The sequence below is a fragment of the Eretmochelys imbricata genome, chromosome 10 (genome assembly GCF_965152235.1).
Source record: "Eretmochelys imbricata isolate rEreImb1 chromosome 10, rEreImb1.hap1, whole genome shotgun sequence".
Lineage (NCBI taxonomy): Eukaryota > Metazoa > Chordata > Testudines > Cheloniidae > Eretmochelys > Eretmochelys imbricata.
This window is the reverse complement of record NC_135581.1, coordinates 18,006,887-18,024,386: the sequence shown is the minus strand read 5'-3', so window position 1 is coordinate 18,024,386 and position 17,500 is coordinate 18,006,887. Positions and strand designations below refer to the sequence as shown.

Below are 17,500 nucleotides of genomic sequence, written 5' to 3'. Positions count from 1 at the left end.
AGCCCTTTGGAGTTCGATTCCTAATGGGTTTTGGATCAGAACCTATATGCAATTCGAATTCTCCTCCAGCAGCAGATTTACACCAGCGTAACTCCATTGACTTCACTGGAGTTACTCGTGATTTATCCAGGGTAAGTGATAAGAAAATCAGGACCAACAACTTGGCTTTTCTTTGTGTTGTGCAATGGACATAACTGACCAAACTGGACACACAGCTGAGTCGGGCTAATAAGTACCACCTCAGTATACATGGCACAAATAAATAGATCTTTATTTTCAATAAATATACACTCTCCATCATACCAGACAATATGCCATGAAAAAATGTACAGAAGCATCCAGCAAAACAGACAGCTTGACTGTAGCTAAAACTCACTCAGTGGTTTGAAAAACTATCTTGTTTAGTACATAAAACACAGAAAGACCCACTGCAGCCTGCTAAGAAGGGAATTAAAACCATGTGTTGTTTTGGGTTTTCTTATCTGCAAAAGCTCCCAAAGCAGGATCTTTTGCACAACATAAGAAAGGTCTTTAAAAGCTTGTCATGGCTTTTCCAGAATGCACTTTATTGAAAAGGTTTATTTTGCTATGTCATACTCTATCTACTTTACATACAGAGATTGCTATATTAGAGTGGCAGGGTCTCATTACTGACAGAACATTAGCTCCATGTTATACATGGTTGTATGTGAGGGCCTGTGTGTGTAACACTGCACATGTACACACACAAACACATACACACACCCAGACCCACAAAGGCACAAATACATACTAACAGGAGTTTAATTTTGTTGAACAAGTACAAAGACAAAACTGTAGTTAGAAGTGATTTTACCACATGTTCTATCATTTAAAAAAAATACTCTAGCCCATTTACCACATTCACCAAAGAGAACACACAAATACTTACATCTCCAATAAAATGAGTCATGGAGCGGTACTGTAAGGGTAGCGGAGGCAACTCAAAAAGTTTTCAGTTAACTCAGAATCTCCACGGCAGATCAGCCTATAATCTGCTCTGCAATACGTTGGAGCAGGTAAAGAACGCTTCTGCGTTAATAGTGACCTTTTGAATAGTCTCCATTGTAATGAACGTGGATTAAAAACAGTGGTGTGGATGCAGCAGATGATGCAAGTAGTAACAGGTCCAACAGGCCACATTAGTAGTGACCCTGTGAAAACAATGGGCACATGAACAAGTGATACATGGTTTGCATTATGAAGGTTCACTGAGGCACGTAGGCTAACGCAGCCAGTTTGTTACCAGCAGCTGTAACAGTTACTTTCAATTCCATGGAAATCACATGGGAGCGTGTGTGGGTTTGATTTTTTTTCCTCAGTTGTTTGCTTGTGTTGGTGATGGAGGACCATTCTCACGTCACCTCAAGAGATGCTGGAGAGACGCGATCACACTCAGCCCGGGACCGCAGGCTGTGCCATTGCTCCACCGCTGTCCGATGGGAATTGAGCATTCGACGCCAGTGGTTTGACTCTGGTGATCCTGTCGAATACTGACCAATCACAATCCTTCCAACAAAGTCATTGCTGCTTTTCACGTTGTGGCCATAAACTGAAGAAACAGAAACGAAAGCGGGTCAAGATCAACACCTACAACAAACATCCCCATCACATCTACAGAAAGCCGCCTTTCTCTAGGTTACTAACACCATATTTGGAGAGTGCAGAAATCCCACCAGGCAGCAGAGACCATTTTAAAATCCAAAGAGCCATTTCGCAGTCGGATTTTTACAGGAATGAATCCAGGTAAATTGCAGAACTTATGTACAAACCAAGGAATCCTCATATCCCCACAGCACAGCGAAGAGCAGAATAATGCAGCAAAGGAAGGGAAAGATTCATGGGGAATCTAGAGCAGTCAAAAAAGGAGCTCAATAGCAAATGGTCCTCAAGAGTGAAATCCTTGCCTCACGGATTGGGGAGCTTTGCCATTGACTTCAATAGGGCCAAGATTTCATCACTAGAGAATAACATCAGAGTAATGCAGTACGGGCATAACCCAGAGACTGAAATCAATGGGAAAAGACTCCTCCTGACTTTGATGGGTTTTGGGTGAGGTCCTAAGATTAGCAGCACCTTTGGCAGAAGGGAAGAAGGAATCGTCCTGCAGTAGATGCCTGCGGTGATTAAATGTATTTTTGCATTAGGCCATATGCCACATAGAGGACAAGGACAGGGCATGGAATATGGTATGTACAATTCTGGTTATTGTATGGAAAAGACTTTGCAAAAATTGAAAGCATAATGCCCGAGCATTTTTGCCTATGAAAAAGGTTATGCAGACCTGGTCAGCTGCTTGGAAAAAATAAATGTTATTTTATACATTAAAATAAGATTCTAATCTGAGACAGATACCTTGGTGCCAACAGATTAGAGCTTGTTACAGTGATATTTAGCAAACAGGAAAAGTAAGGGGAAAATAACTAGCCCAGATACAATTATAGTAGAATTTTTTTATATAAAAAGAGGTTGAAATTTTGGTCCAAACACACTCTAAGGATGAAACAGGTAAATATAGTGAAGGATTTTAAGTGAACAGATGCTATATATACTTCTTTCATTTTCTAGTTGCAAATGTGCTAGTTAAAATGACCAGAGATCTCGATCTACAGAAAACAATCAGACTTGACAAGGCTGTCCAGTGTGATGTCTATAAAGGGCCAATTTTCAGTAATTATCACTAGAGCTACTTGTGAATAGTCCAGCTAAGCAACAAAGAGGGAGGAATAAACTTAATATCCTGTTCCTTCTATTAACCTCCCCTAGTGGAACAAATGCCCACCCACAGCAACAGAAATCATCATTATGCAATATAAAGGCATGGCCCTGGAAAGCATGGAGCACTCCTGTGAGATTGGATTGAGGGCACTCAGCAGCTTGCAGGACAAAGTCCTCCATCAGTGCAGCAGGAAGGTGGATGAAGAGGTTTGAGAAAGCCAAAGGCCTTGTCTACACTAGCACTTTTGTCAGTCAGAGGTGTGAAAAAACACACCCCTGACTGACATAAGTTTCACCAAAAAAGCGCTGGTGTGGACAGCGCTATGTTGGTGGGAGACGCCCTCTCCCACCGGCACAGAGCAGCTACACAGGAGACCTTACAGCGGCTCAGGTGCACGGTACAGCTGTGCTGCTCTAAGCTCCATAGTGTAGGCATAGCCAAAGTCAGAGGATTCCCAGGCACTAGCTAGAATCGGAAGTATCAACAAAAAAATCTTTAAAACTGGATGGATTTCTAGTCTTCCAGTATAAACTGATGGAGAATGTAACTCTTCCAGGGGATTAATGGAGCCAGTTACCAAGCACTGGATGCTCTATCCCTATTCCCTACAAGTGTCTTTTTATGTTTCTATATTTGCTATTATACTAACACCACTCTGTAAATAATGCTAATTAACTATGTATAATGTACTTTTCTTAGCATGCAGCAGAGATGGATGGCCTTTGGCTTGAAAACAATCAGAGCCTGAGGCTCTGGGCTTCCCCTTTTCTGTCCTTTTGGCTAATACATCATGCTGCCTCAACCTGCTAACTCAGGGCCCAATCTGGCTCCCATCAAAGTCAGTAGCAATATTGCCATTAACTTCAGCCAGTGCAGAATTGAGCCCCCTGTTCCTGCCTGGGCATGGTTGGTCACATCCCATTTAGGGTTACACATTCTTAGTTTACGCCTTTGGCATTATTCGCTTGTTAAAACAGGAGCAAGCAGAAGCAGGGGATTGAACTGAAGTAGTGCCAGTCAAAGGGTTGCATATACAAAGTACCATCTGCAGATGGGGGAAGTTTACTCAGGAATCTCCAGACACAATGCCTGACTCATCATCACCTGGGGAACAGGGTTTTGCAAGGACAGGGCATAGACCTGTCCCTCTGCCCTGTTCCCTGGGGTCTCCTCCCCTCATGGCACAGGTAAGCACAGCTTACATACCGGACCCTGACACCCCTGGAGCAGGAGATACAGCTGCAGCTATCAGCATGAACTCCCACAGCACTCCCAGTGGAGCTCTCCCCCAACCAGCAAGCCATTCCCTCTAAACCTGCAGCTCTCCAAATGCATGATGTTCCTTACGGGGAAGCAGGGAATAATGCCAGCTCCCCTTTTCTACGCTCACCAGCCAGATTTGGGCTATATTTGTGGGATACATCCACTCTGTGCTGCATAATGGGGTTGGCGTGATCACTGAACATCCATTGGCCCAGGACATCTGGGTAAACTCTATCTTTATTACATAAATGGCACTGGTGCTTTAACCCCATGCCCAAACAGGGCAGAGAGGGTCTACTTTTAGGTTTTGGACATACACAGTAAACTGCAGGGAACTCAGATGGCCAAATTCTGTGTTTATTTAACCGTTCAACCCCATGAAAATGAACCGCGTTTAAAGGGGTATACAGCAGGCACAGAATTAAAGGCTGCTTTCGTCCTATTAGAATCCAGATCTGTGAGTCTAAATCTTTCAAACCACATGCTTAAACCATTCAGCCATCAGCTCAGGCAAACCTAACAACTAGCTCCCCAAATCCCAGTATACGTACCCTTTGGAAGTTTATCTATTTTGATTTTTGTGGCGGTGGGAGTTTATAAGGAAGCAGTGACCCGACTCTCGGCTACATGGGTTTGAATCTATAGCTGAGAGCGCAGTTTGTCTCAGTGGACAGTTTCACATGCTCAGTATTTCAGAAAAGATTCAATGCTGTAGCAGCCTGCCTTGAAAAATCTGTTAACTTTATATCTGAAACTACAGTACTGAGGACATATAGTGCCACTGTCATCTGCTGCTGGAGGAGAGACACCCCAAAAGTCATAAAGGCAAAAATGTGACACAGAAACACCTACAGATATTGCTTAAAACAGAACCCAGTCTATCACGTCAGGAAAGACTCTGGCAATGCTGTGTTCAATTATTTCTATTACAACAGCAAACCAGTGCCCCACTGTGCTGCACCGGCACATGCAGAGCAAGAACCAGTCCCATCCCTGAAAAACTTAGTCTAAATATTTTACACATTTGCAATTATACCTTTGCTCTACAAAACTTTCAAAGAATAACAAATAGCCCAGAGGAAAATACTTGCCCTATCCATGTTTATGCAAGATTCTGAAACAAAACATTAGGCAATGTGCTATGAGGAACAACCCAACAATGGCAGGAAGATGAACTAAATGACCTAATGGTCTTTAACTTCTCTATTCTATTCTGTATATGTTCTTATAGCGCCTTCATCTCCATAGTATCTGAGTGCCTTCCACAAGCTCATTTAGCAAAGTATCGGTCATGGGAGGTCTGGTTCTGGTTGCGGTTCCCAACTTCTCTGATACTTACGGTATATCCAGATGCAACTGATGTTCTAGCAAACTATTTTGGAATATTTCTGGTTGAAACTACAAAAATGCATAAAAGTTTTCTCTCTCTCAAATTCTTGACAGTCCCAGTTTAGAAACAGTTAACGTCATTTTGCTGAACCTGTGCTATAGAAACAATATGAGCTCCAAACATGGAGGGCAGTGTTTGAAAAATCCACTTTAAAACTCTGAATGCCGTAAGTGTGTGTCTTTAAACTACAATCAATATTTATATTTGATTTATAACCCTAAGACAGGAGGTCGGATTCTGATCTCAGCTACACCAGTGGAGATCCGAGTAACTCGATTCGCTCGAAGGGAGCTACTGCAAAGGAAAGGATGGCGTAATGAGAATCACCCATTTTGTGTGGAATGGCCACTCGTCAGCATGCAAGGCAGAATTTCAGACTATCCATCTCTTTAACTAGTACACAGCCTGTCAGAGTTATTAATGAGTTCTCATAGTAGGCAAAGCATCTCAAACATACCCAGCAGGACTATGAGAAATGCCTGAAAGATACCAAGGGGGATTTATGATCTGACAGTAAACAAACATGCAAAAAACAACAACAAAATTCCCCCCCAAAAAAACACCCCCACCCAACTTCTATAATGGTATTTTTTCTCTTTGTTTCAACAACAAAAGAAGAAGCAGAACCTGAGACAAAATACCATGTAATTTGAACCATCAGGGATAGGATGTTCTACACTAATTAATCGCAGCACAGATTAGCAAATACAAAGTATTCCAGGCAATAAAAGGTTTCTTAACAACCAGTTAATGTTGGGACTGTAAACTGAGTAGCTGAGTTCAAAATGTGGGGATCACTTATTGTTCTGTTGATGCGAGGCAGATTGGATTCCAGTGATTTTAAGTGCACAAGTTGAAACCTTGCCTTTTAAAGGATATACATTTCAAACCATTTTCTTTAATTCCAAGAGAACTACCTGAGGGTACAGCACTTGTCCCCCAGCCTAAGGAGAATTCCAGGGCTTATCTGGCAGAGTCAGATAATTAGCATATGGAATCTTTAGGGTAGCAATATGCTAATTATCCTACAGCTTCCTACCACCATTATTAGTGCTGCTATTATTGCTAGCGCTGGTGCAGTTCCACGATTTCTGAAAAAGGGGAACAGAAATTTCCTGGTGTTAGACGTTAGACTTACTTCAGTCAGGTGGCATTTTAGGACTGCCACAGATAGCCCTGTCCTCTACTATAATGTCTACAAACAGTCTCAATGAATTCACACTTTGAGATAATAAAGGCTGCTGCTTGCTAAGATAAAACATCTTTGTCTGCCAAAAATTCAAGTCCATTGATCAGTCCATGAGCTCATTTTAAAATTCTAGGCAGTTCATCATGGGGAGCGAATTGTTTTATTCTACTGTTAAAACTGTCAGCATTTGCTTGGTAAACCATCTGTAATGGCTCAGAGGAAAAGAACTGCTTAACAGGCACCACCAATCAGAAGGCTCTAAAGATACAGCTGTGAAATTAAGCCTCTTTTTAATCAGATCCAAGCGCTGAATTTCTTTTCCTGCTAATTTTGTTTCTTACAAGAACAGCTTGGGAAGGGAAACTGGAAGACTCCATACACAGGGGTAAGAGAAGCTCAAAATAAAAATGACAGGTTTCAGAGTAACAGCCATGTTAGTCTGTATTCGCAAAAAGAAAAGGAGGACTTGTGGCACCTTAGAGACTAACCAATTTATTTGAGCATGAGCTTTCGTGAGCTACAGCAAATGGGATCTTTGTAGTCTGCACCAGTTGTCCCGCAGATTGTACCAGTTAGATGTGTGACAGGTTTCCCTCACTGGGTGTATGTTATAATGTACTTCATCTCTCAACTACAGAGGAAGAAACTGTTGTTCATTACCTGCTTTAGAAGTAGAACTTCCTTTATCAGCATGCCGATTAAGCACTGCCTGGTGCATTGATAAGGGTGTGCTAGCCATTCTCCCTTCTCTACACTATTTATGCTCTCTTAGTAATTGCACACACAGAGGGTTGCTTTAAAGGGCAAATAGCACATGCTCTCCTTTCCCAACGTGTATATACTCAGAGTGCTGGTGAAGACACTCAGCTGCTTCAGACATGGCCATTGCTAGGTTTGTCCCATTATACACACTTGCAGGTCTCTGATCTATTTATTCACATTAAGAGAATTATAGTTTTGCCAAGGTACGACACAAGACACAAGCAACCCTAGCTGGCACAGTGATGCCACTGAGCACAACCTCTGTGACAGGAATTACTCTGGCCAGGCAAGATTCCACAGGGAGAGGTGAGAGAAGCTGACCAGCAGTATCCATTATCAGACAACGAGCAATGGCTTCTAATGGTCACATCCGTGCTAGCTGAGGAGATAAAAGTGCCCCAGACACACAGGGATGTTCTGAGTGAGACAACTGCCCTGCGTACTATGGATATATCCAGCCTACCTGCCTTCAGGCACGGGGAAGAGGCTCCAGATGCTGTCTTTCCGCCTCCCTTGTGCACCAGAGTGAAGCACATAAGCACTCATAATTGGGATTGCTTCAGACGAGGCAGCTCTTGTAGGTGTTTGTCTCTGTCTGAGGGGTTGGAGCAAATGTGGTTGTTGGCAGAACTTGGCTGTAGACAACGGATCGTGTGGTGTGGGCAGGGTGAAAGCTGGAGGTAGGAATAGCGGTCAGGAAACCTACTGATCGCTATTCCTACCTACATGCCTCCAGCTTTCACCCTGCCCACACCACACGATCCATTGTCTACAGCCAAGCTCTGCGATACAACCGCATTTGCTCCAACCCCTCAGACAGAGACAAACACCTACAAGATCTCTATCAAGCATTCTTACAACTTCACACAGTAGGCTACAGAACCGCACCCCCCCACTCCTGTCGTAGGCCACTAACCTCTGTCCTCAACACTTGATTTAAAGACTTCAATTAAACTGGTTATAGGTCTGCAAACCTGATAACCCGGCAGGGCTTTTTAAAGCATAAAATAAAGTCATTTTCTCATCATCTGGATTCCCCCAAACTCAGTCAAGCTCTGGTTATGACGAGGTAGACATTTATTTTCCATTTTAATAATCTCTCTTCCTAACAGAAATTGCACAACCGGATCCCATGAGGTATTTCTACACGATAGTAGTCATTGCTGTGACAACAGCATCCATTTCGAGGCCAAGATAGAGCAAAAAGCAATTAAAAAAAGAAGAAAACAGGTGACAACATACTGTGCTAATCAAACTAATTCCATCTGTATCTGCACATACTGCAGCTGGTCATTCTGGAATAAAAAGGCCCCCTTACCCTTTTCATGGAAATGTTGAAATATACATGAAAATTGGGTTCATTTCTGTGCACTAAAAGGACTGCATTTTTAAGGATGAACAATATGGTGCAAATAACATATTTGTATATTATATATTTACTTGTGTTCTTCCTAAATGCTTTTTTCCTAACTAAAGTATTGATTAGACTTTGTGCACTGTGATGAGGTTTTCTCCAAATTCAGTTGTGAAGGATTGGGACCAATGGATCCAGCCACGTAACTCCTACCTCCCACGAGCCCTCATGTAAGTACTCCTGATGACATTGCCCACTTTCCATGCCCAGTGTCCAGCCTGAGTAGCCAGGCCAGGCACTGGGCAGATGTGTGGAGAGACCTCCTTCCAAGCCTGCAGAGTATCTGCTGAATGGCTCTAACAGACTACTTCAGTGCTGTGCATGTTCCTAATGCAGAGCCCCCTGGTACTGGCCATTGGGAGACTCAAGTAGCAGCACATTCCCAGCCATGTTCATCTCCTAGCCAGCCCATGCATTGCCCCCACCAGCCCTCTCTCTGCACGCTGCGACATAGGGGTCCCTACAAAGCTGTGTGCTGGGGAGCAATCTACGTGACATCTCTTGTCCCCTGTGCATTGGAATGGGAGCTGGTGGGTGCAGAACTTTCTCAGATCTGGTTTTGTGTGCCCACTGCCCTCTTCAAAGACTTCTCCATGATCTCACTGGTCTTCTAAAAAAAACCCATGCAGACAATCCTGTCTCCTGATTATCTGCAATTGCTTTTCATTTGGTAAATGTTGCTAATGGTTTAAGGAGGTTTCTTTCTTACAAGGCCAGTTAGCCTGTGGGCAAAGTGACTCATTCCAGCCTCCTCTAGCTACACAGATGTAACTCAAACTTGTGCATAGGCTGTGCCGGTGTAAAAGATGACTTGCAAGGGTGCAATTTACCCAGGTGTCAAACACTAATGGTGCAAAAAGAACCTAACAATGTAGGCAAGGCCTAATTGAGAAGTGCAATAAAAGGGAAGCAGTAAAACAACCTTAAGGAGAAAACCACCCAAATGGCATAGTTATAACAACAGTGCCCAGCCAGCTGCATACAGTGCCCTTAGATCCAGTACAATTAAAATAAATGGTTGTTTAAAACACTACAGTACTTTGCTCTTTTAGAGGAGAGACGGCTCTTTTTTGGCTCATTCTCAATTTGAAAATACACCCCATGGAGTGTGCATAATGGAAAATGAATCAACTATATGTGGGGATGGGGTAGAAAGCAGATAGGATGAGCGAATTAACTGCTTGTGCACTCCAGGCTCCCCAGAAAACCAGTGGAAACGGTACCTAGCTCATTAGAGACCTCTTCCGTTTGCATTACCATAAAAATCAAATCCACTGGGCTCAGCATGTTTGCCACTATGTAATATTAAGCTGACTTTTGCATACTGAATATTTTGCCTGTACTGTACAGATTTAAGGGCATGATCCTGCCATTCTTGCACAGAACTTCCACTGACTTGCCTGTGATATCATTTTTCTTATCAAACAAGACTTTCAATTTAAGCAAGTCTCATTGAAAAGTTGGATTGGAAAGCATTAGCAAGCACAGATTTTAATAAATTGGTATTAAAATAGAGATTCCTCCTTTGAATGATCATAATAGTTATGAAATAATCTGCACAGAGGTCCTCATTCAGCAAGGTACTTAAGTATGTGCCTAACTTTAAGCAAATGAGCAGTTCCACTGAAATCAATGGGGCCACTAAAGTCAGTGAGGCTATTTACCTGCTTACAGTCAGGCAGAGGCTTAAGTACCTTGTTGAGCTGGGGCAGTAAACACATATATCTATATCTATATCTATATCTATATATCCTAATATAAGAAAAATATGTCAAACTGAGTTATTTAGCAATTACTGTATCAAGCGTTACGTATAAACAAGCAGGAATTCTGCTGCCCCCTGCAGGCGAACAGGTTCAATACCCAAGTAACAAAATAATTTAAAATTAATTAATGGAATTATTTATTAAGCACCTGATCTCAAAAGTCAATGGGACTTGCACGTTCTAGTAAACTTCTCTCAGGATCAAGCCCTAAATCAATTACATAAAGAGATGCTGTACTAAACTGTTTAACTCCAAAGGAAAACAATAAGAGAAAAAATAATGAAATGAATGAATCCTTATTAGTTTATCATCCATGATATAATTTCAGTAGCTTCAGAAGTCCCTCCTTGCTTCAAATGGAACGTTTCCCCTCAGTTAATCTGAATTCCCCATTAATTTGTCTCTACCGTACGTAATTCATTTCCTAACAAATTTTACCAAAGTTCTGTTTAATGTATTTGCTTTCACATTGCATATTTTAAAAACCTTTAAATAATTAAGTGCTGCTTTGTGCACATCACATGCACATATCTGCCACAAGAAATTGCACCACAACTCTGACAGTACACCCAGCATGACAATGGAGCCAGTCCAACACTGCCCTGGGGCCATTTCCTACCTACCCAAACACAGCCAAACAAACTACACGGGCAAAAGGAAACCAAAACAGAATAAGAAAACCCTGAAGTTTTTCTATTTTTATCAGTACAATATAAACCTAATTTTTGCCCAAACTCTATTTAGCAAAACTCCAGTTTCATCTTTTAGTTCCCTGGGGCTGTTCTGGGTGAGACCACCCCCTGGTTATGCAAATAATTTGCTTTAAAGCTATATAAGAGTTTATTAATTATTATATGTATATTATTGGTATTACAATAGCACCTTAAGGACCCAACTGAGTTCAGGGCCCCACTATGTTAGGTGTTGTACAAACACATAGTAAGTGACATTCCTACCCGATGATGTGAGGTGATGAGTCATCCCCAAACTAGAGCCTGATCCGGTACGTGGCTGAAGTCGTTCCTGTGCCAGGCTCCAGCCAGGCCACAAGTCAGGACCTGACTCACAGGGCAGGTATTTAAGCTTCACAGGAAAAACAGCAGCTCAGTCTGCCCAATGTAACTTCATGGTTTTTAACTCTCCCCTGCCTGATAGTGGTGGCAGACTCCCCAGTCCTTAGGCTGCTCCAGCCCTGTTCTGTCCTTCCTCCAGTCCAGCTCCCAGCCCTATGATTGCTTTGTTCCTGTTCTTGTTTACTTATTCCAGCTCTAACCTCTAGCTCTGATTCCCAGCCCAACTGCCATTTCATCCACCACTAGTCCCAACTGCCACTGCTCCAACCACTAGGCATGACCCTCCACATCTCAGTTTCTGACAGATAAACAGACAAAGGGTGGGGAGGGAAAGAGACTTCCAGGTTCCCCAGAAGCAGGTCAGTGCCAAGATTAGAACCCCAGGTCTCCTGACTCTCCTGTCCTAACTACCAGACCACGCTCCTGCTCTGAAATGTTCAGTGCTCCAGTTAGCACAGCTTCTTTAAAGCCAGTTGACATTTTCTCCTTTACACTCCTGAGCACCTGAAATCTTAGGCTAAATTAGGGATTAACTGTACTTTTTGAACTCCTGACATCAATATTAAAAAGCTAGTTAGTGAAAAGATCACAAAGTTAAGAATATACAGCCACGACGGGATACTAATGATATGCTACTGGTGAACAACGATTAAGACTCTAAAATAAAGAGCACCCCTCATAGCAAGATTACAGACAAATTTGTTTTGTTTTTAAAATGGTTTATAAACACGATGTTGGACGTGGCATGGAAAGTCCCTTGAAAACCCGCATGTGAAGATGACAAAGAAATAGTGTCATTTTAAAGCCACAGTGCTCACTAACCTTTCCCCCCCGCAAATATATTAAGGGTTATGTTGATATACATATATTAAATTATGATACTGAAACATAAAGATTAAGAACTGCTAAATGGTAAAATTAAGAGCTTAATTAGTTATACTTTAATAACTTATAATTATGGAAAGTGAATGAGTTTAGATAAGGTAACACTTGTCTCAGCCAAAGCCTCAGCCTTACTTTGTCTGGCTTGAGTGTTATTTTGCTATTTTTCCCCTCTTACATAGATTTTCTTAAATAATGCTATTGCTGGCAGAACAGGGGATGGTTTGTTCATGGCATATGTTGTGTTTTAGGTCAAAAGCAAAGTTAATTAGCATGATCAATATACATCCCTGTAATGTTAAAAGTCCCCTTTCCTGGGAAAAATAACGGCAAGATGACATGAATACATAATGCAATGAAAATGGTATAAACAGCAAAAGCTGTGTAAATTGATGCTTGCTCATATGTACAGTATGGTTACATAAGACAAATGCTTAATGCTGATTGGAGAAAAGCTAATGAATATGTAAACGTAGAAAGGTATGCAAAGGAGGAGCCCTAACAGGAGAAATAACAGACTAGATAATGAAGTAATGAGACAGAAGGACCAGACCTGACACATCAACAACCCTTGTGAAGTACAGGAGAACTTCCCAGTACCCCAGAATTCAGTGACATGGGCCTCTACCTATTCCGTCTTATCATCTGGCATAAATATATGTTCAGACACTACAACTGATAAGGATTCCGTCTGCATTTTATAAATAAAGATGAAAATTTAAGCCTGAATAGGGTGGACTCATGACTCAGTTTCCCAGCTTATGGCCCCAACAACTGATTCACGAGTATGGAACAAATTCTGCCTTCAGCTATGCTGAGGCAACTCTATTGAAGTCAACAACTTCAGTGTAACTAGAATTCAGCCTATATCATTTATCAGAGAAAAAAGTAAATCAGAGACAAGAGGCAGTGGTTTGACATTTATGGATTTGGTCTAAGTGAGTCTGTGAACTGAATGTAAAATTCATTTCTCAGAATTTTCCTTCATTAAGCTACTCTCTGCAACATCTGCTAACGTTAAACTGCAGATGGAATTTTAATCTCCATAGCTAGTTATTGAACGCTTGTGCTAATGTTGGGCTGCTGGGATTGATGGTGCAGAGAGTGCAATGCTTGCTAAGCAATACGTCTCTATCATCCAGCTGCTGCCCCCCACAGGATAACAATACTAACCAACTTAAGGAAACTCTGCCTTGGCAAAATTATTTCCTGCTCCTGGTCCTGCTGCAAAGACAGCCCCATACATTGGCCTGCACAGCATCTGGACAAAAGAAAACTCAAAATATGCGATTGCCCATGGGATTCTCAAAAAAGGGTTGGCTGCTGGTGTATGAAGTTGGTCTAGTAAAAGATACTACCTCACCAACCGTCTCTCTCTAACGCCCTGGGACCAACATGACGACAGCAACACTGCATATTTGGAATGTGAAATTCAGGCATGGCCCTGGGAATTCCCTGACTGAGCCTATAAAAGTACTGCACTGGATTTTGTGGGCAACATTGACTACCATGATATGATTATGAGCTCAGTGAAACCTTGGTTTGGTTTAAGTTAAAACCCAACTGAGATTGATAGGTGTGAATTCCCCAGTCAATTAACATAACTAAGCATAAGGCCGATACAGGATTCAATTAATAAAGACGTTAAAAGGGTAATATAATTAAAGCTAATGAACATGAGGTTATGGAAAATATCCAGTTAGTTTGACAGGATATATTTTTGATGAGATTACAAATTTGGTTGATCAAGGCAATAGTGTTGATGTAATATGTTTATACTGCTGTAAGGTATTTGACTTGCTACCACAGGATATTTTGAGTAAAAAACTAGAACAATATAAAATTAACATGGCACACATTAAATGGATTAAAGCTGGCTACCAGATAGGTCTCAAAATATAATTGTAAATGGGGAATCATCATCAAATGGGTGTGCTTCTAGTGGGGTCTCACAGGGGTCAGTTCTTGGCCCTGTGCTATTTAACATTTTTATCAATGACTTGGAAGAAAATATAAAATCATCACTGACAAAGTTTGCAGATGACACAAAAATTGAGGGAGTGGTAAATAATGAAGACCACTAATACAGAGTGTGACAAAGTTGGGGAATTTTGTCGTGTTTTACATAAATAGTGTGTGGACACCTCAGTTCCCCTGTGTGCTGCATGTTTAACAAGGTGGTGGGAGAGGGTTTGTTGTTGCAGAGGACCAGGTGTGACCTCGCCTAGCAGCTGGGTCCCAGGACAATGGCCTGGAGATGGGAGACCCTAGCAACCAGTGACCTGATGACCAGGAGGCCCAGCCCAGCTTGGAAGGATGCCAGTTCTGGCCAGCTGGAGGACAATGGGCTGAGGAGAGAGGACCCTGGTGACCTGACCAACCAGTTCCAGCCAGAGGGGAACAAAGGTCAGAGGCGAGAGGGCCCCAGTGACCTGTTTACCTGGGACGGAAGACAAAGGGACCTGGGAGGAACTGTTGGGGTACGGTGATATAGGATGCCTAAGCTGGAAGGAGGGGGCTGCTGGACTGGGGAGAGAGAGCAGCCAGAGTCCACCTGGATGGAGGAGAGACCTAGATGTACTGTGCTGAGGGATGCTAGCCCTGAGGGCCCAGAGAGTTTCCTGTGCTGAGTTCAGATGCTCAATAAATCTTTCTGTTTTACACTGGCTGAGAGTCACTCCGGTCTAGAGATCAGAGATGCATTATTCCCTCTGGGGGTAGAGGCCCCGGGGGTCCAGAGTGAGTAGACTCCCTGAGGTGGCCCACGGCGAGAGACAGGCGTACTCAAGGCTCAGAGATGTGCGGTTCCAGAAGGCGGAGGAATCTCAGAACAAAGAATGGAGGCCATATTTACAGGATGGGAGTCTCTATCTCTGGGAAGCAGTGACTCTGAAAAAGATTTTGGGGGTGGAAAGTGGATAATTAGCCGAACATGAGCTCCCACCGTGATACTGTGGCCAAAAGGGCTAATGTGATCTTTGGATGCATAAACAGGGGAATCTTGAGTAGGAGTAGAGAAGTTATTTTACCTCTGTATTTGGCACTGGTGCAATACTGCGTCCAGTTCCGGTGTCAACAATTCAAGGATGTTGAAAAATTGGAGAGGGTTCAGAGAAGAGCCACAAGAATGATTAAAGGATTAGAAAACATGCTTTATAGCGATAGACTCAAGAAACTCAATCTATTTAGCTTAACAAAGAGAAGGTTAAAGGGTGACTTGATTACGGTCTTTAAGTACCTACAAGGGCAACAAATATTTAATAACGGGCTCTTCAATCTAGCAGAGAAAGGTGTAACAATCCAATGGCTGGAAGTTGAAGATAGACAAATTCAGACTGGAAATAAGGAGTGAATTTTTAACAGTAAGGCTAATTAAGTGTTGGAATAATTTAAAAAGGGTTGTGGTGGATTCTCCATCAGTGGCAATTTTTAAATCAAGATTGGATGTTTTTCTAAAAGATCTGCTCTAGGAATTATTTTGGGAAAGTTCTCTGGCCTGTGCTATGTAGGAGATAAGACTAGATTATCAGAATGGTCCTTTCTGGCCTTGTAACCTATGAGAGCCCTCACCTAAGAGAAAGAGTATGTGGACCCACCCAGGAGTTTTGTTGAATATTGTTTTGGGTAAGGGGGTGGGGGATGCGTAGACAGAACAGACAAAAAATCTGGGGGAAGGAGAGAGAGAGAGAGCGCGCCTGAAGGAACAGCTGAAAGCACATGCCTGACCCTGGAAGAAATATGGGGAGAGGTTTTTGGAACAGTGGTGCAGGCTGAGAAGAGTGCTCTTGGTGCTGTCAGCAAAAGACACTGTTTCCTGCTATTTGATTCCTTGGATGTTCAGAGACACAGGGTTTTGTACATTCTTTGCAAACAAATAAAATCGCACCAAAAAAATACCCGTCACCAATTTCTCTTCCTAACGGGAACAACTTACTAGACCCTGAATTTTTGCCTAGCCATTTGGGTCAAATGGGAGGCAGCCTCTATCAGTGCAGTGATTATATTCTGGAATTTCCACCTCCAGTTCACACTGAATGTCATCTACTCATGGTAATGCTGGTAATGCTACACAAGCCCTAAAAGTTTCTCCTACACATGCTACTGTCGCTACTACATATTCTTGGGAAGAAGGACAAGGGACCCTATGGCACAGTGCTGGGACTCCTAAGTAGCAAGAAATGTGTAAGCACAGACACCTGTCAAGATCTTGAATACAGCCAGAAATGACACCACAGGAAAAATGATCCCAGAATGAGTCAGAACAAAATACTAGCTATACCAATGTATCATTTTTCCAATTTAAAACAGAAGTTGGTAAAGTGAATACATGCAATTTCACATGAGAATAGGCCCGATCATCTCCTTCTCTTACCATCTATTCCCTGCACCATTGGACCCGGGCCCAGCTAAGCACTTAAGCACGTCAGTGACTTTAAACATATTTCTATACTTCAAAGGAATTACTTATATGTCTAAAGGTACCCATCTGCTTAAGCGCTTTTCTGGGTCAAGACCTTACTACATATGCAGTCCACCCTCCCCTCCCCACCCAGCTACCTACGAGACCAAACTGAAAGAATTGTTGTCTGTGGTGATGTTCCTATTTGTAAACCTTGACAGAATAAAAACAGAATAAATCCATGCTAACCTCCAACTCTAAACATTGCATGACGTCAGTGTTAGTCAAATGGAAGACAACAAAATTAACAGTGAAAGATGCTTTATTTGCAGTCATTCCTGTGTGTATTACAAACAATAGAGAGGGGGAAAAAACCTCTATGAAATGCTACTTGACACTTTCCTGTTAAGTAGCACTTCATGGCATTCACAGCAGCAAATCAATTATCCAAGAGGGGGCATTTTTTTCTCTGGGCCCTATTGTTTGTTTTCTAATCAAGCAGGCAAATAAAATTGGAATTCATGGGAATTTACCTAATGACCAGAGAAACCTCTCAACTACTGGGGTTGTGCAAACATCATGCTCTGTGAGGTGATCTGTTAAAACTATCCATGCACTACAGATT

The 17,500-nt window shown here is 42.3% G+C and overlaps 1 protein-coding gene across 2 annotated transcripts in view; it reads right to left on the bottom strand.

Annotated features, from left to right (window-relative positions):
- Positions 1-302: 302 nt before the first annotated feature.
- The window catches only part of SYT17 (synaptotagmin 17), a 72,979-nt gene continuing 55,781 nt past the window's right edge, over positions 303-17,500 (bottom strand). For both annotated transcript variants that reach the window (XM_077828340.1, XM_077828339.1), the window contains exon 8: positions 303-1,570. In XM_077828340.1, the coding sequence (XP_077684466.1) occupies positions 1,374-1,570 (197 nt within the window). In that variant the 3' untranslated portion in view covers positions 303-1,373. The remainder of the gene's footprint in view (positions 1,571-17,500) is intronic.